This window comes from Empidonax traillii, unplaced genomic scaffold (genome assembly GCF_003031625.1).
Source record: "Empidonax traillii isolate 1590-97213 ecotype Southwest subspecies unplaced genomic scaffold, ASM303162v1 scaffold507:size695108, whole genome shotgun sequence".
Taxonomy (NCBI): Eukaryota; Metazoa; Chordata; class Aves; order Passeriformes; family Tyrannidae; genus Empidonax; species Empidonax traillii.
The window spans coordinates 398,716-426,312 of NW_020955700.1; the positions used below are offsets into that span (position 1 = coordinate 398,716).

At 38.6% G+C, this 27,597-nt stretch overlaps 1 protein-coding gene across 1 annotated transcript in view; it reads right to left on the reverse strand.

Moving 5' to 3' along the window:
• The window catches only part of PCNX2 (pecanex 2), a 156,679-nt gene that overhangs the window by 65,486 nt on the left and 63,596 nt on the right, over window positions 1-27,597 (reverse strand). The window contains exons 16-21 of the mRNA XM_027896657.1: window positions 22,844-22,953; window positions 20,474-20,570; window positions 13,806-13,898; window positions 13,129-13,279; window positions 9,070-9,211; window positions 5,426-5,603 (exon numbers count right to left, since the gene is read on the reverse strand). Coding sequence (XP_027752458.1) covers window positions 5,426-5,603; window positions 9,070-9,211; window positions 13,129-13,279; window positions 13,806-13,898; window positions 20,474-20,570; window positions 22,844-22,953 — 771 coding nt within the window. The remainder of the gene's footprint in view (window positions 1-5,425; window positions 5,604-9,069; window positions 9,212-13,128; window positions 13,280-13,805; window positions 13,899-20,473; window positions 20,571-22,843; window positions 22,954-27,597) is intronic.

Below are 27,597 nucleotides of genomic sequence, written 5' to 3' on the forward strand. Positions count from 1 at the left end.
GCAGAAAGGGTCTTAAAAGGATTTATATGCCAGATATCAAAAGCTGAGGAAACAGCTGTGAGCCAAGAGAGTACAGATGATTAAGACATTGGATTTCAGTATGCACAAATGGCAAGGAATGGATTAAAATATGAATTAACAACTTGGTGCCAAAAGCTTTGAAGTGAAACATCAGATTTAGAGAAGGATGAAAAATCTGAAGAGGAAAGGAAAAAGAGTGAGGCTTCTGACTTATAAGTAGCACCTAAATCAATGGGACATGCCAACTAACCAAGAGTTTTATTCCACAAAGGCAATAAAAAGATCCAATAGGTTAATTACTTGACTTCAACAAAGCACCGAGAAGGTCAATGCACTTGGCAGCACTTTCTCATAAAATGAAGGAAAACAAGATGACACACATAATTTCTTTCCTGTCCAAGGGATTGTGTTGTGGATGTTGAAAGTTAAGCCTGATCAGCACAGGTCTGTCGAGTTGTTACAAACTGGCTGCCTTAGCTGGATCTACTTTGACATAAATATTATCTTTCATAAATGCATGGTCTTGGACACCATGGCAGAAAGAAGTATACAGATAAGAGAAAAATTCTTACAAAAAAAAAAAAAAAAAAGTGGATTCCTTATTAGCTGGAAAACGTATTCTGGGAAACAAGGAAAAAATATCAGACAGGGAAATTGTATACTTAAGTGAGCTCAGCAGGAGTAAGAGTACTTAGGCAAATGAATTCAGTGTTAATGAAGGCAAATTTAACAAGCTCTGTTTCTTTGATTATTTTGCCTTATTCATGAAGACAAATTCAGAACCCTCAGAGGACTTGATGATAAGGAAATATAAGGTGATTTCATATTTTTGTATTGCTAATTAGTTCATCCACACACACAAATTAAGAGGCCATTAAACTGCCTGACAGTAACACGTAAGACACTGAAAGAGATAAGAAGTTGTAGTCCTATACATTAGAGGGTAAATGACACCGGATCTCATCATTCCCATGCAGATCCTTGCAGTAGATGAATGTGAGCTATGGGTGGCTCCCTCTCCAGGGCTTAAAGGAAGCTACACAGATTTTTTTTTAAAAAATCCCTATTCCAAAGTACAGGTATAATTTCTCAGTTGTGCTCTACTGACGAAAGAGTTGCTGGTAAAAGAGACAGTTTAGCAGTTTGGCACACAGGAATCTCCAGCATGCTGCTGGTTGCTCCCAGTAATGAAGAGACTGGTAAAAAACCCCCTACCAGTCTTTTGTAGCAGCCACAAGCATACTGCCGCCAGAGGCATCCACATTCACACTACCAACTTGTTTCACTCGCTTTGCTCCTTCAGCTTAACATCATCTCTACTTGAGGTTTCAAAAGCAGTTCAGGGAGATATTACGACCCCTCTCCACCAGCAAAATATAGAGGGTGCCTGGGGCACTGGATCAAATGGAACACCACATCCTTAACAGAGCACAGCAAAACAGCTGGGGACAAGTCTTGCCCTGAGCATCTTTGTTAACATTCAGCCAGTTCTAAACTGATATACTTGTTGTTTGAATGATTTGCATTCGTTTCTGCTTCACATTTAACAATATTGGTTCATTCTTGACTTGAACAGTTGTTATTTCAGATATCCTTTAAAAGCACACATCTGCCAAGGAGGGCAGTGCTTGGTACATTCCTATTTTACTTTTCTTGTTTTTTTTTACCACACTGAAGAAAAATGGACAGGATGAGCTATAACATGCACTTAACCAACCCAATGCTCTTCCTCTCATAAGTTTTGCGTGCGTTAAGAGTTTTTCCTCAGTTAAATATTGTCACCATATTCCACATTTTTTATTCTATTACAGAAAAGTCTGAGGTGTTTCCTACCTTTAGAAGTCCAGGAAGAAATCTCTTGCATCCTATTACACATTCCACTTTTGCTACACCTATGAAGAATATATTCTGCTTTTTGTGGGTTTCCATTTTCACCTGATATGAGCATTCTTATTAATTGGTAGTGTCATTATCTTCTAAAAAGTCTGGGGAGAGCAACCGGCTCTCATTTGAAAAGTTTACATGGAGTCACGTAGACTGTCTTGATTATCTGGTTTGACTTCCTGTAGAATATACATCAGAGCATTACACCCACATATTTTTAAAAGGCCATTCAGCTCTGATTTAAAGATTATAGACAACAAGAGTTTTGGACAGAAGAATCCCAGGCTGTAGCCAAGGACACAGTCTGGGCTGGCTACGTGGAAAGTCTTGGTGTAGGAAAGATGAAGAAGTCCTGTTCCACTTGAATTGAAAGCTGCAATCATCTTCAAAATCAATTAAGAAAATCTTTCCTAAATGTTTATCTTGTACCCTTTCCATGGCAATTTGAAAGACAAAACAGCACACTCTGCATATGCCTAATTAACTTCTAGTGTTTCCACATTCTGCAGCTTGTCAAAATGTAAACAGCTAACCATTTTTAATACAGAAATGAATTAACTGTGTCACATTACTAAGTCCTACATGTTAAAAAGACAAAAAAATCCAAGGTGATTAAAAACATCCTTAGGAATAGAACTGAATAGATGCTCCCGTTCTTTGTGTTTCTCAGTGTGGGTGTCTTGGCTATTTGCAGATCGAGATACAAATCTGTGAGCAGCAACTTGGACTTCCATGTCCCAACTTGTTCAGAGAGAAATAGGATCATTTGGAGCTTCTGATTTGACTAAATTACGTTAAATCAACATCACAACGAGGAAAATAAGGGAAGCAAAATCAGAGAGATATTCAGAAATACTCTACCCAACACTATTAGCAAAGTTTTATCCCATATAATCTGCATCAAGAGTCACTAGTGCAGTTGTGAATATTGAATTTAGATGCTTTATTCTTCAGAGCCTGGCAGAAGAAAAAAACATTACCACCGTGCTTTGAGAGTATGCAAATTTTTTGGAGTAATCTTGCTTAAAAATTACCATCACTATGACCGAGGCACAGCACTTCTAGTGTTCCCTAATTCAGAGGATTGTAAATTGACATTTTCAATGTGCAAGCAGAAATCAGTCATGACTGTGTAATAAATCCTGCAAAGCCAAAGGTGATGGTAATAGAGACTATTTCAGATTTTGTTTTTATTTTTTAAATAGTTGCAAATACAAAAATGACTGAACTACACATAGAATGTGTGAAGACCCACAAAGCTTTTAGGAACAAAGGTGGATGCAGCTTGCTTAGGGTCTTTAGTATGAAATAAAACACACATCATCTTTATCCTCTAGCGATCATATCCTTTACTGAAGTTCCATAATACTGAGCTAATTAAAGCTCAAACCTTAATTAGGGTAAAGAAAACTTATGCCCTTTATGATTTGAAATTAAAAGGAATTTAATTGCTATCATCTGCAATGCTATTTTTCATATTGGCTCTAATGATCATTGTGTAACGGTGCATGTGCTTTTGTAATATAAATAATTCAACCATTCAGCTTCAATTTTTTTAAACGGAACAAGGACAATTTCACTTGCTGAACTAATGACCTGTAAAATTTCAGATATTATTAGATATGAAGATGGCAGACCAATGCTCAAACTACATTTTCCATATATGTCTGTAGTATAAGCTTTCAGTCTAGTAGAGCAGTAGTTATTCTAGCAAACATCTCTGCCCAATTTGATAAGCATCTTTTGTCATCTTATTCTTAATTGCTAATGCTAGTCTTTCTACTGTGAACAGTAGCTTCCAACTACTCAAGCAACATCCTAAAAAAAAACCCATTGAAAAGACTTTACATCTCTTTCTCACAAAAGCATGCAATAATCCAAAGCAGTATTTTGTGATATGCTCAAAAGGTCCACATTTCCAAAAAGAATTAACAAACAGTGAGGCTTTCAATTCTGGTGTGTGAATTTTTTAATCCTGTAGAGAGGTTTTTGGAGAATGAGTTCTAGGACTAAGTAAGCCATTATCCAGGCATGGGATGTCCACTGATGCACATCACTGACAAACTTCTCTGGAGACACAAATCTACCCCTTATTCTAGGGAACACGGTAACTGAACAAATACTGAAAACTGGCATAATGCTAGCAAACTCTGCATCTCTTTCACTGCTTTACTGCAAGGGAAGAGGTTTTAAAAATTGCTCTACTACTAAACCCTACTTTATGATCACAGGGAGGAGATTCTTCTTAAAGCATAGCTTTGTATCATCTCTTCTACTCCTTTTCTTCTGCCCTTTCTCCCCCACCCTTGCCTCCTCATCCTACTGGAGAGAAACACCAGGTCTGAAGGTTGAAGGCTTGAAGCAGGTGAAGCTCCTACTGAAGTGTGGTCCAAGAGTTCAATGAAAAGAGTGAGCTCACCAAGCTGTGCTTCATCCTTTCTCCTCCTCCCTTACAGCAACACAGAAATAAACCAGGAAAAGCATCTTATTTCTGCTTCGCTCTTTCCCTGAATGACTGTGAACTCCCAGTGTAGCACCAATGACCTGGGCCTTTCTTTAGGAAGCCAGAAACTTCCAGGTGGGCATGGACAGCAATATGAGCTGTTGCCCTTTGAGCAGAAGGCCTAAATATCTCCACAGCACATGCAGCAATCGATATGAAACCATGTCTTTCTCCTCTCAGAAAATAAGTGATGCTAGCTGGGTCATACTCACACACGTAGTAAGAATACTTTAGAAAAAAGAAACCAAGCAAACAAGTCTGAAAAAAAAAACTAAAATAAACCAAACAACAACAACAACAAAAATGAACGCCTCACCAGAGTTACCCTGGATCAGTACTTTCAAGTCTTCAATATTTTCTCATGTTTTACCAAGGTATCAGTTAAACCTGCTTCTTTCAGTGAAATGGCACAGATTCCAAAACAAGACGGGATCTGATGTGACTCATACAGAAAGAGCTTTTTTCTTTTTTTCAGTAAACTCAATGAGAGCACACTTCAAGAGTTAATAATGTAATAGAGAGGAAGGAGCTGTGAGGTTAAGGTTAAGGGCAGCATCACAAGGATAACAGACTGAAAACAGGAAAAGAAAAATGTTGAGGCTGACACTAGGAAAACATTTATTATCATAAGAATGATTAGATAATGGAATTATTTCCCAAAGGAAGTTGTTGAGTCAACCACCAGAGGCATTCAAAGGAAACCTAGATAAAAACAGCGGGCGATTGATCTGGAGGGCAGTCCTGCACTAATGACCCAAGAGGCTCTTTCCAACTCACTGAAGATTCTCCTCTTGAAAACAACAATTCTGAACTTTATAGAGAAACATATGAACAAAAGTAAATGAAAAACATTGCAAAACCTTGTTTTCATTGTAACGGATTTTCTTCTCTATCGTACCAAAGATCTGTTTTATATATGCATTCATTACTTCTAAAAAATTCTAACACATAGTGATCAGCACAGTAACACTGAGAAGATATATTTGCCAAAGACATTACAGGAGCTATAAAACTTGCCTTATGAAACACAATGGACATCATGAAGAAATCCAGCAAGAAATTTTCTGAAATGTCTCTGTAGTCAAATCGGAAGAAGATTACAGTAAAGCTCAAAGTAACAAACTGATTAATAGGATTACAGAATGAGGAGCGGAGGAGTTTCATCCCAGCAACTGTTATCAGGATAATGTCACAGCTGTAAGAAAAGCAGAGAGAAAAACCTAATCAAGTCATAAGGCCATAAATTATTAAGCTCTAAAATACAAATATCTGTATCAGATGTATTTTAGATTGCTCTGTGAATCTACACAATTTATTTATTAAGAGCATAGGATTACTATGAGAAATCATCACATTTATTTTACCTACGTGCAACTTTTGTGTTTTTCCCTTATCATTATCACACACTTGTAAGCTGTAACAAAGAACAAACATTGTACTAAAAATAGTACTGACTACTAAAACCCAAGAATCTAGAACAGACATTTTTATATAGTTATTAAAATAAAATGTAAGATTGGGAAATATCCTGGCACTTTCATTAATACTTTACCGTAATTTGAAAAAAAATCCTTGAACTCCATTTTTTTTTCTTTTACAAGAAATTTCAATTGATTACAGAATGTATAAGTTTATTCCTTAATCTCATTACACACTGCCAAAATTCTGGATAGAAACACACATAGATGTGAAGTGCTTGAAATTATCTTTGTTCTTGATTAGAAGGTTGAATAGTCTATACAGTAATTCATCAGATGAAGAGAAATCATGTTGGACCTACGTCTCGTAAAATGTAGGAACTTCAATGTATAATGAGCGACAAAATAGGCCAGGCATTTGCAAAGCACGTGGAAGGTTCTCCTTCATCTTGCTGCGAACCAGGAGAATACCTGTTGCCATGACTGATACTTGACAGGCCAGAAAGCTCTAAACTAGGTTTTCATCATTCTAGCAAGGTTCATAAGCCTGTACTTTTCCAGGTTGATTTTACTTTATGTGGCATTTGTTCATTATTGTCTATCTCCCATAATGCAGATGCAACTTTATTTGAGTGCAGGTCATTCTAAAGGATCACTGGGACCTCACTGTTGGAATGAAATGCCAAGCTTACCTTATCTTCCACCCTGTCAAAGCTGTTCTTTTCAATTTGCCCCAGATTTATGAATGGAAAACTTAGTGACTACCCTAAATAGATTTTGAAGTCACTAGAAGCTATCCTATATGAACCACTTGGATCTCTTATTCTTCAGAAAGAAGAAAATTTTTGCAACATGGAGGAATTTTCACATGGAAACTCACAGATCATAGAGCAAAAGGAAGACTTTTTCTCACTGTATCTGTTAACACGCAGAAAATGTCACAAAAACATGACACGCTATAAAATAATGCCCTCAGAGGCAACAGAAAATGATTTCCTCATTATCCCTCTTCTTTTAAAATACTGCCACACAAGATGCTTCTCCTGGGGCTTTAACTCCCACCAGAAAGAAAGTAAGAGAGCATGAGAAGGGGGGCTCGCTTCTGACACATCTGTGGCAAGTAACAGGGGCAGGCATTTCAGCTCCTCAGCATGGGTCCCACTATAACCAGCACATCAGGGTCTGGAAAGCTCAAGCAAACTCCTGGCTATGAAGGAGCTGTTCTGCCTCCTCTAGAAGTAAACTGTTTCAGTTATTTAAACCACAAAGCAAGATGAAGCTTCTTTAAAAACATATTCGATTTGAGATAAACGTCAACATCAAGTCACGCAAAATGTACCACCTTAGACACTTTTGGACAGAGTGGGAAAATGTCTTCCCTTCTCTACAGCATGATGAGATCTGATCCTTGGGTGGTCAATAATAAGGAATGCTCCAGCAACAGAAATCAGGTATTTATGCATTAAAGCACAGAAAGTACAACCCTCAGTCTCACTGTATATGGAAGTAGCAAGGAGAACCCAGGATCCCTTATGGGTTTACAGAGTTAAGAAAGAAGTAGGATGAATGAAGGTGAATGCTTTGTATGTGGCATTTAGATGGCAACTGTAAGGAAAGCATATCCAGGAGGAGTGCCAGAGGAGAAGGGATACTGGGGGCTTTGTGGATAGACCACAGTTACAAGAAAAAGGAGAAAACACAGGTTTTAAATCCAAGGTGATAACACAGACACAAGGGGGATGGGGAAGGAAAGGACTGGCATGGTATTTCCCCACAGGCCAAACAATCAGAGGCAGACAAATGTAATTACTTTCTTTAATCTCAAGACTTCTGGGGGTCTGACTCATTCCTTCTGAACACTTGAGGGAGGTGATACTTAAAGTGCAATCTAGCTTGGAGGAAAGACTATGTAAAAATAGCACCTTCCTAACCCCCACATATTTGCTCCGTGCATGTATTCAGTCACGTCTACTAGCTAGTAACAAATGACATTTTGATTACTTTTAATTCTCCCAGCCTTGCAGACCTACATAGAGGGATGAGTGTGGACTCAGTTTCACCCCAGACAAAACACCTAAACTCTTGAAGCACCTTGGCCATATCATCTTCCAAGTGCCTGGGGGGGAAAAAGGTCAGTGGGGGATAGCCTCAAGAGAGGTTATCAATGACTGACTGGTGAGAGTCTTTCTGGAAAAGTAGTTGTCTGGGAGAAATATGCAGAAAATTTGACTAATGCCCTAGTCCAACTTTCAGGCCCTAAAAGCGGGGGGCACCTTTTCCTTATAGTTCTGTAGTTCCTAAAGCTGTATTGCTCCTCAAGAGAGATGAATAATTATATCAACATGCAATTTTTCCATCAAAGTTTGTTTAACTAATATTTAAAATTAAGAATCTGGTTTTTTTTGAACACTGAGGAACTGTCCCCCTACGCCTCCTAGCAGTTTTTCCTGCTACTGGAACATTCCAAGGCTGTTTCTTTGTTTTATCATCTGCATCACTGTCATTCTGATAAAAAGACTGCAGAAACTCTGCTCACTGGGGATACTGCAGTCACTAAGCCTGCTGAATATCTGCAGTAGGCAAGCCACTGACTAAAATACTTACCATAAAAGGCTGTCTGCAAGGATCATACTGTGAGACCACGGATCAGCATCACCAGTTCTGCTTAATATCTGAGACATCAGACTTCATCAAAACTTGTATGCTTACCTTTCTCAAACACTCAATGCAGGACTACCCACTATTCTACACCGTTTAATATTTTATTCAGTCTTGCCTTAAAAGACTTTTGTGGTGAAGCTTCTGATAACTCCTTTGGGAAACTACAGCACAGTGTTAAAAATCCTCAGATAGGAAATGTTTCCTGATATCCAGCCTAGAATTCTCATTATCATCTGATTAATTCCAGTTACCCCACTGAGTTTATGCCCATCAAACACCTGCAGCCTGGTATAGTGTGTCTTGCTTTTAATTGACATTTAGACGTTTCATATGTATCTATATATAGCTCTTTAATCTTTTAATTTCACTGTCTCTCACTGGAGTCATGTCTGAGCATGTGCTAAGGTAGTTTTGCTTTTTTTCTTGCAGCAAAGCTAGTTATTATTGTATACTGAGCTAATACGCATGAAAGCAAACTGCGACAAGATTACAGGCTTATTTAAAAACAAATTCCATTTCTCAATCTTCAGTCTAAAACCAAATATTCTACTAATCACATGCCTTGAGTTATAATCTACTTACTGTGTACCAAGCTTCTTGTATTTACTAATTGAGAAAGCATCAATCGTGAGTGCATTCAGTATTATAGCCGGATATAAAATGTATTTCTCAAAGCACTGTAGCCACACATAGAGCCTTTCAAACCACATCAAATGAGCAGCATCTGAAACAGAAATTCAGATTGCAAATCATGTCATCAAATTATGAGCATTTTTTGCACTGCAATACCATAGAAGACATGAGTTAGCTCATATTAAATTAATATATTAAATAAACTAACTTATGGAACAATGGAATTCATAATTCTTTTGCAATAGATAAATCATTTTGTTCTCTGAATGTAGAGAGTATCTGGTTTGCTATTTATAACTGCACTCAGTGGGAAACATTCAGAAATGATATAAGATAGTACATGCTAGATGGCAGTTTCTACATCATCCAATTACTTAGTCACTATATTAAATAATACTTTTAGTGATGCAATGACCCTAGAGAGGCTGTCTCCAGCTCTGGCACTGACCTGGCCAATGACCTAAGGAATCCCATTTGACCTCTGTGCCTCTCCTTTTCCATCTAACAGTGGCCAAACACTGTTCATTAGACTGTAAAGTATCATTGACCTCAAAAATGAAACACCCCTTGAGATGTAAAGACTGAAGAATTATCAGGAGCTGGAAACTGTCATAGATATTTCCCAAAACACCTAAACAGCCACCGTAAAAGGTTTCTGCCAAGATTGCATCATTCCCCAGGAAGGAATAACTTTTTTTTGCAGTAGAATTTTCTAACAGTATCACAGTTCTTATTTTGAGTATTAAACAAGAACTGAATGCTCCATGCAATTCAACTGCTATGAGAACTTGGGTGAACTGAGTGCAGAAGCACTTGTGTATAGACAAAAATAATGTCTTTATCCTCACGTGAGCTCAGCTAGACAAGGTTATTGGAAAAACGGTGATTTCAAAAAAGGCAGAGCTTGCTATTGACTCAGAAATAACAATGTCAGCTACTGAATCTCCAGTAATCTTCCCTGCAGAAATGAAAACAATTATGTATACACATCCCACTCTCCTATACACACCCTCTCAACGACAGGCAAAGAAAACATGCTGAATCAACAGATTTCTGTGTTCTGTAGGCACAGCTGTATATTGGATAGCCTCTAAAAGAAAGATCTAAAAACAATTCTTCCAAATTATCTTAAAGTCATGCTTTGCCAATACCTTAAGCTAAGGCAATGTTCTTGCAAAAATCTCCCTTCAAAAAATATGTTTCTGTCTATAACATAAAAATATTTTGTCCTCTTACTACCTAAAGACCACCTTCTAAAAGTTCCTACACACAGCCAAATGTCCATTTTGGAACCCAGCAGTTCTCATCCATTCCTCCCTCCTCCTCCTGAACTACAAATTGTTCTCCAAGTTTCACTGACGAACTTCATCCATGTCCAAAGCTGAGCTCTGTGTAGGAACTCAAGCTCCAGCAAAGAGATATGCATATCAAATAGAAGGTAGCTGCAGGAGCAGAGAGAGATCAGTGCAGATGATGCAGAACGAAAAAAAAGGGCTCACATTTAGAGGGACCCCAGGGAAGAACGTGGCTGATTTGAAAATGGTTTACATGAATCTGTGTGGTATAAAATCAGTAGTGGCAAGGAAGGAGAATAAAAAATAGCCTAGTGTATCAGGGTTTCTTCCTCACTTAGTCCTGCACTAGTTTCTACACATCTATTATACCATAAGCTCATACATCTTGAACTCAGTTTTTCTTCCTGCAGCCAGGCAAAACAATGACAAGTAAAAAATGAGTTATCTCACATGAGCATCGTGAGAATTGGTCTGATAATTGTTATTCTATGGATTATCTGAAAGTTTGAGCAGCTCATCTGGAGACTATGATAAACAAAGCCCGGAATAAACTTGTGGAACTGTCATTACCGGTTGCTTGTCTAATTGGGAGCAGAAATTTGTGTCCCCCATAGCACTACCATTGTCAAAAAAATAGAAAGCTGAAAAACTAAATTCTATGCAGTAAAAACTCCTCACAGACATCTAGTTTTGTGTACTTGTCCTTTCACCGTCCACTCCTGACCACTGTGGGATACTACTATCCTTTTTCCAAGCTTCTCTTCCTATACAAACAAGTAACATTTAAGTTCAGTTCACACATTTTTATTACAGGGCAAAAGAAAGAAGGCAGCCTGTCAGACATATCTATCAAAGGGATTACCTTTTTCTCAGCCTGTCTCATCTCAGAACATGATAAAAAACCTCTGCACCTCTGCAGCAGCCTACAGGACTGAAATATATATTTTTTTTACTCTTGTTTTCTAATACACAACACCAGGTACATTGCAATAATTCTTAAGCCCCAAAGCGCAGGAATGGACCGCATATAAATGAGGACTGCAAAAGAAGGAAAAAAGCCTGCTGCCCACAGCAGATAGTATGAGAAATGCAGCTGGATCTCAAAACAGAAGGAAACCCATCTGTGGAGATCAGTCCCGCAGGTCTCTACCTTCAACCTTTTCAAAAGCTGAGTCACCGCATTTAGGAAAACAATGTTTTCTGATAAATGAAGACAGACTTAATCAGGACAAGGCAAAGAAATCCTACAGTAGTCTTTTATGATTAAGTGATGAAACAAACAGTAAAACTTGGGTATTTATCAGAATTGCTGGCTATCATGGACAGGAAGTCCAGAACATTGCTTTCAGTCGGGCACGATGCTTAAAAGGTTTATATTTCTATTACACTTTCCTAGGCGTATTGGAGGAAAAGTTAAAAGGCAATCTTCAATCAAGTCTCTTGGGTACTTTTTTCATACCCAATCCTTGTTTGGAAAGGAATAATTTTGAAATACATGATTTTTTAAAATAAGAAAGATTTAAATCCTTAATGTATGGTTTTGCAGAGAGAGTGATCCGAACTCTTTTGTTGTCTGGTTGAAGAACAGACTACAGCCCCTCAGCAGACTGTGTTCTGACAATGCTGTCTTCAAACACTTCAGGAACATATATTGAGAATTATTAAGGCATGGGATCCATCAAGAAATGACAAGCAAGCTTTTGGCTGGTAGCAAAGGCAAGATGAGAGCTGAGGCAGAGAGGGGAAGCTGTGCTTCTCAAAGCACACTGCCTGCTTGCAGAAATAACTGCATCAGAACAGGAAATCAGATCTCAATGTCCTAAAATATTGACTGATACTTGCATATATCAGGGCACTACCCACTGAAGCTAGCAGACAATAGCAAGAACAAATTCTAAAGAAAATGTCACAGTTCCTTTCAGCTTTAATGTTTCTCTAAAAGTGTTACAATTGGAAATAGAACTCTAAGCTGCACTACCCTTGCTGGTATGTCAGAAAGTAGAAAAAAAAATCTGCCTCAATCTCGCCAATCTTTTATGTTTTTAAATTAAACAAAGTGCAAAGGGATAAACGGTAACATATTAAGCAACACAGCAAGTAACAGTACGGTAATGCAAAAACAAAAGGCAGATCAGATAGTGGCTCATGAAAGATCACAAAGGGCTGGTAAAATGATTAAGGGACAGGAGCATTTGACATAAAAGGAGAGCTGGGATTGCTTAGCCTGGAGAAGAAAAGCATCAGGGAGCATATTATTAATGCCTGATGGGGCATTAAAACAAAAAAACACCCAAAACTTAAACAAAACCCCCTGCAAGTCAAAGCAATCTTTCTTAGTGTAAGGATGATTGAATGCTATTACAGGTTGTCCAGAAAGGTTGAGGAGTCTCCATGCTTGAAAATATTAAAAAGTGGACACATCCCTGAGCCACCTGCTCTAGCTGACCCTGCTTTGAGCAGGGGTGTTGGACTAGACAATCTCCAGAGATGCCTGCCCAACCTCGGCCCTTCTGTACAGTGGTCTCAGAAGACAACTCCTACAAGTTCACAGACCTCTTGGCAACTGAGTGAAAAATATGAAAAGGATTGGCTATGTATGTTATTCAAAAGTAAAAGCATAATTTATTCTCCCTGCTTTTTTCCTTCTGGATCTGCAAACCAAGGCAAGCTGAAAGTCATTGCACCGTTCTTTAGAAAAGGCTTTATTACAAACCTCTCACTTCCCGCTGCTGGTGTTCTTTGCTTTTAAGTATGGGATGGGAGATCCACAGCCAGGGGTGATGCTTGCGAAGCTGAGGAAGTAGGTAATGTGTTACAAATCCCACGGTCCATGCCAAAGCAAACAGGACAATGCTGAGAAATGGCTGGGCCAAAGCAGAAAAAAACAAAACATGGTTATAATTTGCAAAGAACATTTATATATATATATATATATATATATATATATATATATATTTAAAACATTTTTTAACAGCTTCTATGATTGTATTTTTGTACACTTAGTGTTTATTCCTATGTTCAAATTCTGACTCCACAGGTGAATATGGATTTTTACCTATGTGTTTTGAACACACAGTTAAACTATTTTTTCCTCCATGACTGAAGGAAAAAAAGGCAAAAGATCAAGTTTGTTCATTCTTTCCCCTGGGTTCCATATCTTAAGAGCTTGGATATGCAGAGGAAAAAGACATCAAGTAAGTAATACTGAAACTAATACAAATATCCATAAACTAACAGCCTTGCACATATAATGTTATAATGACCAGTAAATACATTTTCACTAACTTCTCTTTCCACGAGCTCTGTTCTTTCCAGTTGAAGCACCCTGTGATTTCGCATAAAAAAAAAGATAATACCTTAAGAGGAAAAAAAAAAAAGATAGATACACACCCTTAATGACAGAAACACAGTACTGGCACTGACAGCAAATGACAGAACAGCAGCCGCTGTGCAAACAATGAGATCCGATTTCAAGATTTCTTTCTGTGAAAATAATTATTTTATACAAAATTAGTAAGCCAATATTATTTTAACCAAAGTAAATTACTCTGTTCTCAGTAACTTACACTCTGCATTGTCATAAAGCTAATCAGCACCCCCTAATACAAAAGTATTTTCTCCACTCTGCTTTGGAAAATTACTTCTTCACACTCAAGGTTTGTTGAAGTAATCACATTTTAATTCTTAATGCCTAATTTTGCATTATATTTTTAAATAACAAAGTTATTTGGAGAATATGGAGAAATGAAGGCAATACATTTCAATACTGATTCTACTTAAGGACTTTTTTATGTTTGGAAATGAAAATTCCGGTTCCATTTCCTATTTGCAAGCATTAAGATTCCTTCAAATTTCCTTTCTCTTCCATTACCAAAATGAGACATGCTTTTCTGTAATGTCTTCCAAGACACAATGCTAATACATTTACTATGTTCTAAACTGACATGTCCCATTCTCTGATTTTTCTGCATTGAAAGTCAAATTTCAGGAAGATTTTATGGATTTTAGACAAGGCCTTTTTCTAGTGTCAGTGAATGATAATGAAAGGACACATCTGCCTTTATGTAAAGATCTACAACTAGGGTAGGAGTAATCTCGTTTCTAAAGATTGGAAAATATCACTGTCGTTACAGCCCATTTTTCTTGTGATTAAAATGTCATTCTCAGTAAACAAATAAACAAGATAGCTTGTGATCTGTGCGGTCTTCTGAATTGTACTTCAGAGGTCACCCAAATGTTTTTGTGAGTAAATGAAAACCTTGTCTTAGATTTATGAGAAGGGCATTTAGGTTCAGAACTCAATACTGCTGCTAAATTACAAAATGAGTAACAATCTGTAGCTCTTGGTTTAGAAACTGACTTATGTCTTAATTCAAAGACATCTAGAAAGAACACGTGAAAAGCAACAGCTTTGCTAGAATTAGAAGCTCATCCGATTTCCTGGTGCTGCAACCTAGGTAGGTTTCATGTATCTCATCAGAGAAAAAGAAGGAAATCTAAAATAGTGATAGGAAGGCAAATCTACGAGTAAGGGAGATAAAAAGAAAGCAGGCAGAACAAGTGAACAACAGACGGGTTGTGAATTACAGGGGAAGCTGGTAGCAACCACTATATTTAGGCTGCCTATCACTCCCTGTTATGAAAGAGTCTTCTTAGTAAAAGGTCACCAGCATCAGCACTTCCACTTACTGCAGCAGCCCTTTGAAATGCAGCAGGACTAAAAAGCCTTCAGGCTCAAGAAGTACTTTCGCTTTGTCCCAGGTTTAGCTGAAATCTCAAGCCATCACCACGGTCCTTCGCCTTCCCAGGCTCCTCAGGAGTACGTACGCAACTCCAAAAGAAAAGTGCTCCCTCTGCTCTCAGAGCTTTGCCTTCTCCAGACAGCCCTGTACTCTGCACGGACTACATGCCAAAGTCCATGAGGAAGGTGTAGGAGCAGAGTTAGGTCTTTGTAACTCTTCCCGACCATCTTTTCAAAACCTAGCCCTGCTAGCCTTGCTCCTTGCTTCTTGGATGTCCCATTCAACAGCAAAACCACGACACGAGGGAGCTCACAGGAAAAGCCTTCTCTTCCCTGAAAAAACCTGTGATCCCTGCCTGTACCCACAATTCCTCTCCATTCAGTTAAAACCTTCTCTCACCAGCAAGCTGTGTATCCGTCTCTAACTCAAATGGTTTTAGTATGTGGAGCACTACTGAAAAAACATGGTCTGATAAAAGTGAATAAGGAATTTATTACCAATGGAAGTTATTTTTTTTAACCTTTCTGGATATTTTTAAAGATTATTGCAGATACTTAGCTTGTAAAATCTGGCATCTGAGAAAGTTAAGCTGTGTTAAATTTATATGGCACCATTTCAGCCCTTTTGTGAATACACAGTATGAAAAGTCTTGATCAAGTATCATTTTCTGCACAGCTGAATCCAACTACTTAACAGTCTAAAACAAGCTTGTAAGAAAAACAAACACACTACAATCATATTCACGAGCTCTTCTGTACAATCATAAAGGATTACTATTTAAATGACTGATTTCTCTCACAATCAGGCGACTGAAAAAGCTGCTGTTTTAAGAACAACATCAAATATTAAGAACTTAGCTGTAAAATCAGCAGAAATTATAAAAATGGACATTTTTGGGAGCAGCAGCATCCTAACTTTTCATTCCATGGTAGATTACCAAAGAGAATATTTTCAAACATGACATTTGAAAGAGAATTAATTGCACAGATTATAATGCATGGGACTTGTATTTCCCACCTTTTCCATATTTCATTTTGCAATTGTCCTTTTTACAGTGCTCTCATTGCTTTTGACACATTAACAATCCCATACAGAAAAAGGCCTATGTTTTTAAGGAAATTACTGTTCTTCAGATATTCAAACCTGAAATTGACAATTGCATTCCAATTCTGGCAATACTGAAAACGTTTAAAGTATCATATGTGCCCAGGTTTGTCCTTTTGCCCTTGCACTGAACTGCTTCAAAATATAAATGTACTGCTCAGCTGCTGACTTGCACAACGGTCCCCACAGGAGCTCCTTCTTGATGTGGCCAAGGCTTTTGAACTTCTCACAAAATTCATGTTCTTTTCCTTCTAAAACAAAGCTGAGCAGTGGTTCCTTTTGCTTTGTGTCACTGCATAGTGGTCAGTGGCCCCCCAGGAAACGGCTGACCCTGGGCAGGGATCTCTCTGGCTGAGGGGCACACAGAGCACCCTTCCAGGAGAAAAACTTGAGCATCCACCTATAGCCTGCTGTGCGTGGATCTGTGGCTTCCACCCTTCCTGTGGAAGGCAGCTGGCTCCTGCAAAGCATGTGCCTACCTTGGATGTAACTCTGTTCTCCATCCTGTCTTTAGACCCAAGTGGCTAAAGCAGGATTTTGGATGTCATTCCCAGGGCCAGGCACTTAAAAGTTGAATACTGAATAGCCCTACAACATGATGCTGGAGTCCATCACTGCAATTGGTTCAAAATGGAAAAATTAAGCTCTATTCACAGTTTAAATCTCTGCAGTGAGAGATAATCACTGTTACAGTTTGAATTGAAAGCAGGTTGTCTTTTTTTTCTCCATTTTACACTTAAGGAAAGAAAGAAATTCCAAACTAACATTGCTACATTTAATGCCTCAGAGATTTCATAAACAGAATATATTAGACTGTCACTATTTTTTTTTAAATTATTTTCCCAAAATCATAGAATTGTTTATGTTCAGAAAGATGTTTAAGATCATCACATCCAACCACTATTTTGGAGCACTGTACAAATCCTTTTATTAGCTACCTAAATGTTTGCATTAAAGACCAAGAAGGATGCTCGAGTTTTAATGTAACACATTATCACCCTCAGGCCACTGCTTAATCTAGTAATCAGCCATGTGGATGCCTACAGAAATTAATTATAATGGTAGGAAGCTCCATTCTCAAAGTTGAATGGTCAATTATCCATCACAGCTGCTTTATAATTCAGGCTTCCAAAACTGGCAATTCTTACACAGCTATTCAAGCAAAGGAAAAGAGTAAAGGTCGTGTAACTAAGCATTACAGATGCCGTATTTATTATTCCTAACATTAACACAAAGCCACTACAGAATACAACACATTAATTTTCAATATTAACCTTCTTTGCTTTCAGCTCCTTGGGGAGGTGATTTGGTTCTGTATGTTTCAGACTTTCTGATTAAAATGGGTCTTACTTAAATAGCGTGTAACATAAACCCTATGTCTGTATGTAGACCAAGACAAGGCTGGTTGCTGTGTTGCATCCTGCCATCTTCTGCCTCTGACAGGGGGTTAGGAATACTCTTCTCGCAGAGGAACACCGCAAGAAAAAATGAACTACCATCATGAAAATCTCCTCTAAATACTGACACATTGTTTCACCCAGCTTCTGAACTATTTGAAGATCCCCTTGCAAAAGTTCTGGAAATTACTTAAAATTGCCTTTGAAAAGTCAGAGGACTCCTACATCCTAAACACAACCGCTACTGCCAAAGCAAGTCAGCAGAGACTATGGCTTAACTGTGCTCCTCAAACCTGATGCGCATGCATTTTCTCCTGCCTCAATTCTTCCCTACTTGCTCTACCAGCACCGCACTGAGAGATAGCAGAGGGAGCCTCCTGGTAAACTGCTTCGTGTTTAACTGAGACAGAGGTACCAGATAACACAGTGGTCAGACAAAGAGCCCACACTAATCAGAAATTGCCCTCTCTTTCTTCAAGAGATCTCCCAGTGGGGGGAATTAGCACCGCTAATGGACATAATAAGCAAACACTTTTACTTACTCTTTTTATAGAGACTGAAAGAAGCCTAGACAGAAGGAAAAAAAAAAAAAAAAGAAGAGAAAGAGCTGGCAAGCTCCAGCAACACTGAAGGAAAGCAGCCTCTTCCTAAGAGCAGCAGCAGCATGGAATATCAAATGCACAGAGCTGAAAAGTGCCAATTCCCTAAACCAGGTACATCCTGGAAAGCAAAAGGTGCCAGGAATACCACTTAATTAATGCTAAAAAAAAGCGTGACAAAACATGACAGGAATGAGATGTTGCAAGAGAAGAACTGAAGTTTCTATGTCTGGCAAATGCCACTGCAGTCCTCCCAATGCTTCTGCATCTTACACCCCAGTGGTTCAAGGGCCCAAGTACAGCTGAACTGTGTTAATACAAGATAACAGATCCCTGTCCACACCAATGACACAAAAATAGTTTGAGAGTCTGCAGTATGAGTCCACTTCGAAAATATAGGCAGGACCTTAGATGCAAATTTGGCCATTCTTTTGGCTTTTTTTTTTTCAATATGCTGAAGCCTTGCTCAAGGTTTCCCTCTGCACTGGGAAACGAAACCACTTAAGTGGACAGCTGCAGTTACTGCTTCAGTCCTCTGGTTGGGCTCCATCTGCAGAACAGATGAGATAAGACTCTGTACCACTCCTAGAAAGGCATTATCAGCAAAAGACAGAACTACAGGGGAACAGGAAGCTTTCCATTACATCTGCCATACAGTTCCCACGTACAGGAACGGCATGTCGATGAACCATGGCAAAAACCTACACACCAGAAATATCAAAGAATACAGCAAAATTTTAATATAAATATTTTATGTTTTACTCTGTTACTAGATGGACACTGATATTCCAGCGTCATCCTGCTGCAAACAGTTTAGTTTGAAAGGAACTGTAGCTTAATACAAGCAGCAAGAAATAGCCATATCACTTAATCTCAGGTGGGCCTTATTAGAGTAAGCAGTTTAAAATAACATTATATACAGTGAAAATGGAAATCTAAGCAGCAGCTTAGCAAAGAAATGCAGAAAACATTAGCATTAGTGCAGCATCAACTCATACGCTGAATGTAGTCTGAGTAATAGCTTATAAAACGCCTATGGGATGGTTTGAGATGTACAGGAGGGATGCATCCCTTTGAAGGGACATCTGGAAGGCAGGCCAGCTACCACGCTAGGCACTATGGACTCTTGGGACTTGTCTATGGGTCAAAAAAGGCAGTCTATCTTTCCAGAGACACTTTCTGAATGCTCCTTGCTTTTGCAAGCATTCAGAAGTTTAGGAATAACTCCTAGATTGCAAATGCTTGGATGCACGTGGTCGGGATGTGGTCAGGCTGTCTGACAGCCAGGAAGCAGGACAGTTCACGTGATTCTTAGAAATGTCAAACATCCCTTAACGTTACTGGAAAATTGATGATCTTCCCACATGAACTCCTTATAATATCAACCTCCCCTGGTTAAACTTTTTTTTTTAATATAAAAAGGCACACAAAGGAAGACGGGTCACTTCAGATGTTTATGCTAAACTGGAAAATAAGCTGACACAAACTTAGAATTATGTGCCAGACAGTAGTAAATAAACAGCCTGCCAAGCGAAGAAGAGGTGATGAGATGGCAGTGCTTGGCACCAGGCATGTACTTCCCTTTCCTATACTAGTCTAATTTTACACACTTCTTCCATCTCTAGATGCCAAGTTTGACAGCATGCTCCACACCTGGCTTGGCTGGGGTGTGAAGGACACACAGTCAGGGGTACTTCCTGGCATAGAAAAAGGCATTCCTGAAAACCAGGTCAAGCTCTAGTCATAGAAGAATAAAGAATAAGAGTTGTTTTAAACACAATTATGTTGACCAAATTCTGTTCCTCTCCAATGCAGACAGGGAGTTTGGCAGGACTGCTCACCTTTTGGAACACTTGTTGAACAATCCAGCCTACCTTGTACACACCAGATTGCCAGGCTGCAACTCCAAGCACAGAACCAGCATTAGCTCTCTGAGTACCAGGACAAGAGATGTCCCACTCCCCAAGCTCTAAGAGTGCATTTCCCATCCGCTATATTAAAGAACCAACGTTACAGAGCCCTTCAGAAAGGAAAATTGTGCGTATCCCCCTTCTCACTCCTGGCCTCACCATGAAGAAGATCTAGAAAAACTTCTCTTCCAATTTTCTGTGTTTTTAGTAATTTAAATTACTAAATGAGATTATTTCAAAGGTTCCTCAGTGGGCAAAATGGGTGAGAGAGTTGTGAACAGAAAGTAATGAAAGAAAAAGTCTTACCACTGATTCTCTCATTTTTTCTGGGAGAGGATCTGCTGATGAATCTTCAAATCGTTGGCGTAGGTAGTGAGGGATGTATTTGCATTGAATAAGGGATCTGTTTAAAAAAAATTCTAGTTAGGATACTTCTGATCATGCCTAACAGATACAAATATTCCTGGAGGGTAGAGGAGGAAGAACAGCCTCAGATTTCCTTCCTCATGTAGGCATTACCTATCTTATCTCTGTATAGCCGGAGACTGACAGAAAACAGCTCTACCTGTGATTAGGGTAGAAATTCCTCATCAAAACGTCCAGGAGTCTCAGCAGCCCAATCAATGCATTTCAGTCATTTAGAGGAATAAGCAGAAAGGGTTCTGTTGCATTTACACTTTTTATTAATGTTTCAGCTAAGCTGAAACTGAAATGAGAGCCCTTTAGACCTACGTTCAAAAGGCCAAGGAAACTATTTCTGTAAAAACTGTGTATTAATTCTCTCTTCAAGATTTATGTGCTATCTCCTCCTCCATCTTGAAGTTTATGCCACAAGCAATCCCTTAAGTACTGTTTCCAATCTCCTTAACCTCCTTTAAATAAGTTTTGTTTTAAAAATAAACCTCAAATCTTTTCTTTTCAAGGATTGTACATTTTTATGATTGCACAATAAACATTTGATGCTGATGTACACATATTCTTAAGATTTTTAATAACCATTGCAGCTGTTGAAGATTTCATGAAGAATGTTATAAAATTAGCAGCTAGACTTACAAGTTAAAATGGATTTGATGGTTTAAGATTACTTCCTTAAAAAAAAAGTTTCAAGGAAGACAAGTTCATCTTTTATTAAAGAAGTTAATGAATTGGTGTGTCCTTCCAGGGAGAAAAGAATACATTTAAATTACTTCAAAATTGAAAGGGTTCTCAATTCCATGCTGATTTGCAATTTACCTGTGAATATTTTACTCCAAGGCTAAGAAATCTCCCTAATATAGCACACAGCTTCACTTCCTTCCATATCCAAGTTCCACATTGCAACTGTTGATCCAGTTCACACAAAGTTCATACCTGATCCAGGTCTTCTTGACATCAGTGCCACATACAGTAGGCTTTGGGTAAAGTTAATGGCAATAGATGCAAGCAGTTCTTATTGCTTTATCACATCAAAACCTAGTAATGTATAAATATCAGATTCCCTGAATCTTTTGGACAGCAAAGAAAGAATTTAACAACTCTTCAGTAAGATTTACTGGGAATCCAGTTTCCTACTATTGCTCTATAACCTTCCCTTCCTCATCAGTGTTGTTCTCCTTTTCCCAAGTTTCTCTACTCAAATAAAATTCTGAATGCCCTAAAAAGCCCTCCACTTCCCCATTCTCTCTCCTGCATTACAGAATTGTGCATCCTACTGCACTGACTTACCATATGCCTACTACAAATTTCATGCACTAACAGGCCTCAGAATCACAGTCAGTCATAAAATCACAGAATATTCTGAGTTAGAAGGGACCCACATGGATCACTGAGTCCAACTCACCTCAAGACACATATAACACACCACATGAATCAAAGGAGAGAATCTGTGGGTTTCCTCATAGGTCCTCTGCACTGTTCTAGGATAAAACCAGGCTGTCTGGGAAGCAGAGTTCCAGATGGTATGGTGATATTGGCTGCACAAAACCCACTTGATTGCTTAACCCCACAGCCACATATGTAGTTGCCCAGCTGCTTGTGGACCACCACAGCCCTCCTAACAGCCATATATCACAGTTTCCTCATAGGAAAACTTTCATCTGCTGCCTCTGAGCTGTGGATCTCTGGGCCTCCCTTTCTCTCACATCACCTCAACCCGCAGATCACAGTGTTGGGACTTCTCCCCTGGATCTCCCTTATTTGCAATGTCAGCTCTTAACACACACTTCCTTTCCTCAGTTACCCCTAGCAGACTGTCAGAGCAAAAAAGGAAGGAGTGAATCTCACACAGAGAGCCATAGTAATCCTCAGCAAGAGCGGGAATTCAGCCATCATCCCAGCACATCAAATGTCCCTTCTCTTGGCCACAGTGCTACTCAACGCACATTCTGCAAATCCAGCAGCCTGAGCACCCCCTCAACTAAATCACTGTCATCCAACCTGGCAGGCACACAATTTCCCAGAGGGGGAAATCTGCTTCAGAGAATTTGGATAGTTCTGTTTAAAGAGCACCAGCCTTCCTGCTCTGAGTGCAGCACTTCATTTATTTACAGAACTGATACCAACCATGCAGACAAGACAAGGAATTTCACCTCACCACGGTACTCTCAGGAGGTAATTCCTGTGGTTATGAAACTCAGGCATTACTCTGGTTGTGTGCTGTACAGAGTAATCAATAAATAACATTTACAGGCAACTTACATCAGTACAGATGGGTCACTGCTTTGCCTGCTGAGGTGATAAGAAAGTGCAACTAGCAGACCACAGAAAGCAGAGAACAGCGCTGGAATGTGTTGTGCATCCCAGGGTTCCTGTGGAGAATGAGAGAAAATAACCTATTTGTAAGGTAGGAATGCAGAACTTTAAAAAAAAAAAAAATTAAGTAGGTTAAGCCACGTATGCAACATTAAATGCACGTCGTCTAAATTTGTACAACATCTACCACAGACTGAAAATCCTTTTTCATATCAAAGTTTATTACTGTGAAAAAAACCTGCAATTAAAGGCATGTTTTGTGCTCACATTATGCAACTCCTCTATAATCAGCAATTAGCTAGGGAGCCATAGGAAAGCCAGGTTTTCTTTCCTCTTTAATGAAACACTAGAGGAAAATTCTCATTAAAATGAGATCCGAGTGAAATCAACTGCACTGTATTATCTAAATGCTACCTTGATAATGCAGTTACTTGACCTGTAGCCAGACTGCATGCAACAAATGACAATATCACCTAGATGAGGCAGTGGGGTAGAGTTCTGGCACCTTTGACATCCTTTTCTGCTGCTTTGTACATTACATCCAGGCCCTGGCTGGATACTAACACAGCGGAGAGGGAGAGCGCTCGCCACTGCATCTGACACTCCCGAGTAGAAAAGAAGAGACAACTACACACTTGCCAGCACACTTTGGACATAACCAAGATGAGAAAATCTCTCTGAGTGACTTAAACAGCTAAAAATGGTTAGAAATAATAAGAGAAAGAATATGAAGTTTAAGGAACATTTATCAAGATTATCTTCATCTGTGAAGTCCTCAGCTACAAATTCAGGACTCTAAGACATACTTGTGAGTCCTAGCTGAAAGGAACACAATTCTTGTCTGTGAAAGACACAGAAACTTGGTGGATTAAATCCATTGCCATTTCACCTATTAGATGTGTTCTGTGCCTCAACACAATTTCTACCTGATGAATCGGATGTGAGCTCACCAGATCCTGACATCAGAGCACTTTCTAGGTAGGTTTTCAGAAGCTATGCTTAAAAGATCAGTGAAATTTTAGGCTAGTACAAGAACAAGGCATCATCTGCACCATATTTCTTGCTTCAAAAACTTCACAATTAGAACAGGACCAATATTTTCACAGGATAAAGCAGGTTTATTAGTCTTATTTCACTCAGTGATATGCATGATTTCTTAGCAAAGCTGACTCATATTAAGAAACACTCTATTTCTTTCAGGCACAATGAATACCTGAGTAAGACAAAATAATTTTAAATGACGAACAGCCACCCCATTGCAACATAGAATTTTGGAATTTAATCACAAAATTCTCATTATCCTAAAAGTAGTATCACAAAAGTGAAATTTCAATTCCAAGAATCACCTTCCCCTCATCATAGCACAGTCAGCACAATTGTACATAGTACAATCATCACAAGGATTAAAGACAGAACCATCTAGTTCTATGAAACAATCCTACCCAAAACAGTCATTATAAACACAACAGAGATTTACACGGTATTATTGAAAGAATCCAGCACTATTTCACAACTTTGCCAGCCAATCCCATCCTTCATGTCACTGTTCCCAGTTCGGGGGCCAAACACGTTTTGGGTTAACTTTTCCCATGCTTAGTCTCCCGTTAGAAATTCATATTCTTCAAAACACTGAAGAAAATTAACTGAAGCCAAAATATTCTGAAAATGGCTGAATCACAGCCTAGCCAAACATCCATCGCATTTCCAGGGCAATACCACTGCATACCGATCTACCCAGCAGCTTCTAGTGTGTGACTATTCCTCTTTGCTGCAACTTCTTTTGAAAGTAAAATACTATGAAGAGCTGAGTAACATTTCAATATATTGAAATATATCAGTAGCCAGTTCAAAACTCATTCTGCCGTCTTTCTACTGTAAAATTGTACATGGCTGAATCTCCATATTAATATCTCAGGAACTCTTTTATTTCCATATTTTTTACATATTACACATAGCTTCTGCATTTGGCTGTGCTCCAATTCCAAACTATCGTTGTCCCCTCAAAACTCAGACATTGGGGAGCCAGGAAGGCAGGTAGGACAGGCATAATATTTGCTATCTGCCTAGAGAGTATGATTTTCCAGAAAAAAGCTCCACAACGCTGTACAAAAGATGAGAATGAATAAAGATGACATTTCTCTGATATTAGTGTGATGTACCCTGCTCCATTTTGTCATTTTTCTCCCTCTCCAATGATGCCTGGTAGCTTTAAATTAAAAAGATGAAAAAAACAATATAGCTGATAATTGGACAATGATTCTTCTCAGTGGGAAAACAGGAATGACGGCGTTTAGTCTTGGAAGCCGGTATTATCTGTCATACTAGACAGGGAGTTTGACTTCCTTGTTTACCTTATTGGGTGGAGGTGACAGGCAGTGCTTTCATATACAGTTTTGACTTTGATGCAGACACTCACGTACTCATTTAAAAAAAAAAAAAAAAGTGAAACAGTTACAGGGTTAAGGATGAAAGTGATGAATTAAAGCAGACATAGTGATGGGAGTGTTCCATTCCAACCACAGAATCACTTAATCCCAAAACAATCCACTAAAAAGGAAGATAAAGGTGGTCTTTGAACTTACAAGTTTTTTACCACTGCTAGAGGTGGGACAGCAAATGTATTTTCAAAAAGCGGTGATAGTAGTTTTCTGTCCTGTGCTATTTATCCTTTTTACTCCTTTCTTCCCTTAAAAAAAATGCATGTAGCACACTTATCTTTCAATGATATTCTCAAATAAATCCTATGTTCTACTCCAAAGACAAAAAGTGCTCTGAATGGAGTACCATTTGTGCTAAGTAGGAATTCTTGTTGTGCTTTTTTATTTCAGAGTATTCCTCTCATCTTGACAAGTTGAGAGGACTTTTCAGACTGATGCAGTGTTAGCACCATTGAAGGTGAAGGTGTTGGCATAGTGGCTAGCATTTTTAATCTCGAGATAAACTCCAGTTTATCACACACCTAATTTTCCACTTCCTCATGATTTCATCGTTATTCACAGAGACACAGAATGGTTTGGGTTGTAACAGACCTTTAAAAGTCACCTAGTCCAAACCCCATGCAATTCAACCTTTCTTTGGTCTTTCTCCTTACCTTCACAGCCCACTATGGATCAGCCATTCCACACGTGTGATGGTAAAGAGAAAGAAATATTATAATCCTATTTCTGAACATCTAAAACACTGGTTTTCTGAAAGAGATGGTAAAAAGAAACCCTCCTCATCCCCAAGCATACGAGAACATAGTAAGAACTTCAAGGGATGTTCTAATTGATATTCGAATTGTGATATAACGGTACCTATGAGTAAAGGTCACTTGTGATTGTTGGTTTTTTAAACTTAATTACTCGGAACAAAATGTAACCAATCTCTGTTTAAGATATGTCTCTACGGGTGGTAGGTGTAGAAGAGTAGTAGGTACCTTTTGTTTTATAATGTAAGGGTCTACTAGAGGAAAAACTTGGTAAGTGATACAGACGTCAATGCCCATTCCAAGCAACATTGTCTCTGTTCCACTGCACTCCCAGCTGCTATCTTGGATTGTATTTTCACTGCTGAAATTTAAACTCCATCAGGATGAGACTGACACAAGGGTGTCTATGTGTGCGCACACACACCACTTTACACAACAACAGAATCCCAGACTGTGACCAGGATTCCTTGACTAAAAAGTAAGATGAGCAACGGCTTCAGGCAGGAGGAATGGATACTCATGTTTCACATAATGGTGAGTTTATCTGAAAGAAGTGGTGCAGATTTCTACATTCCTATACAGGGACATACAGTAAGAGCCACCCTGGGCCATGTCAGATTCTACAGGTATAATATACTTTTTCTGTGATATCTGGAAAATAAGTCCTTACTATACACAGAAAACTAAGATCATGACTACTGAAGTTATGTCTACAGTGCAAGACTGCAAGACTACAGCTGCAAACATCATTTACTGAAATGTGGGGTATCTGGCAATACTCTCCAGAATTAACACCCCAACAGCTCTTGCTTGAACCTTGGGGGTCTCTAAATTGTAAAGAACATAAAATTGATGAGCCCTGCTTTCAAAACCTCCAAAAGAATTAGAAGTATTTTATGTAGTAGAAACAAAGCCGCCCAGTAATACTGTACTTCTATTTTTGGTCACTTACACGTCCAGGAATTCTGTCTATACACATGAGCCTGTTCAGTGCTGTTTAGAAATTTATTTGGGCAGTCTCAGCAGATTGAGGGAGACATATGCTTGCAATTCTTTCCCACTATAAAACCCGAAGACAAATATTTCAAAATTATTAGCACAGAGATGCAGACTGCATCATTGAAAATAGGAATATAGGAATCAAGAAGCACTGTTATTCTGATTAATGAGTTTAAAACTCATTAAACAAGCCAAACTACATCAGTATGAGCTGAGAACAGTTTAAAATCCACACAGGATTTTTAGTAACTGTTCATTGAAGCAATAAATAAGCTACCAGAAAATACTGTCTTCAGGTATGAGGTAACGGAAGCTATCTAACTTACATTTTAAAGAATTTACAATTACACAGAGCTGAAAAAAGCAACAATACATTCATATTGGTTTAATTTTTCTGACCCAAGTCAAAAAATCTGATGTTTTCCCAGGCTGATGAAGATAAACTGCAAGTTCCTTAAAAAAAAAAAAAAAAAAAAAAAAAAAAAAAAAAAAAAAAAAAAAAAAAAAAAAA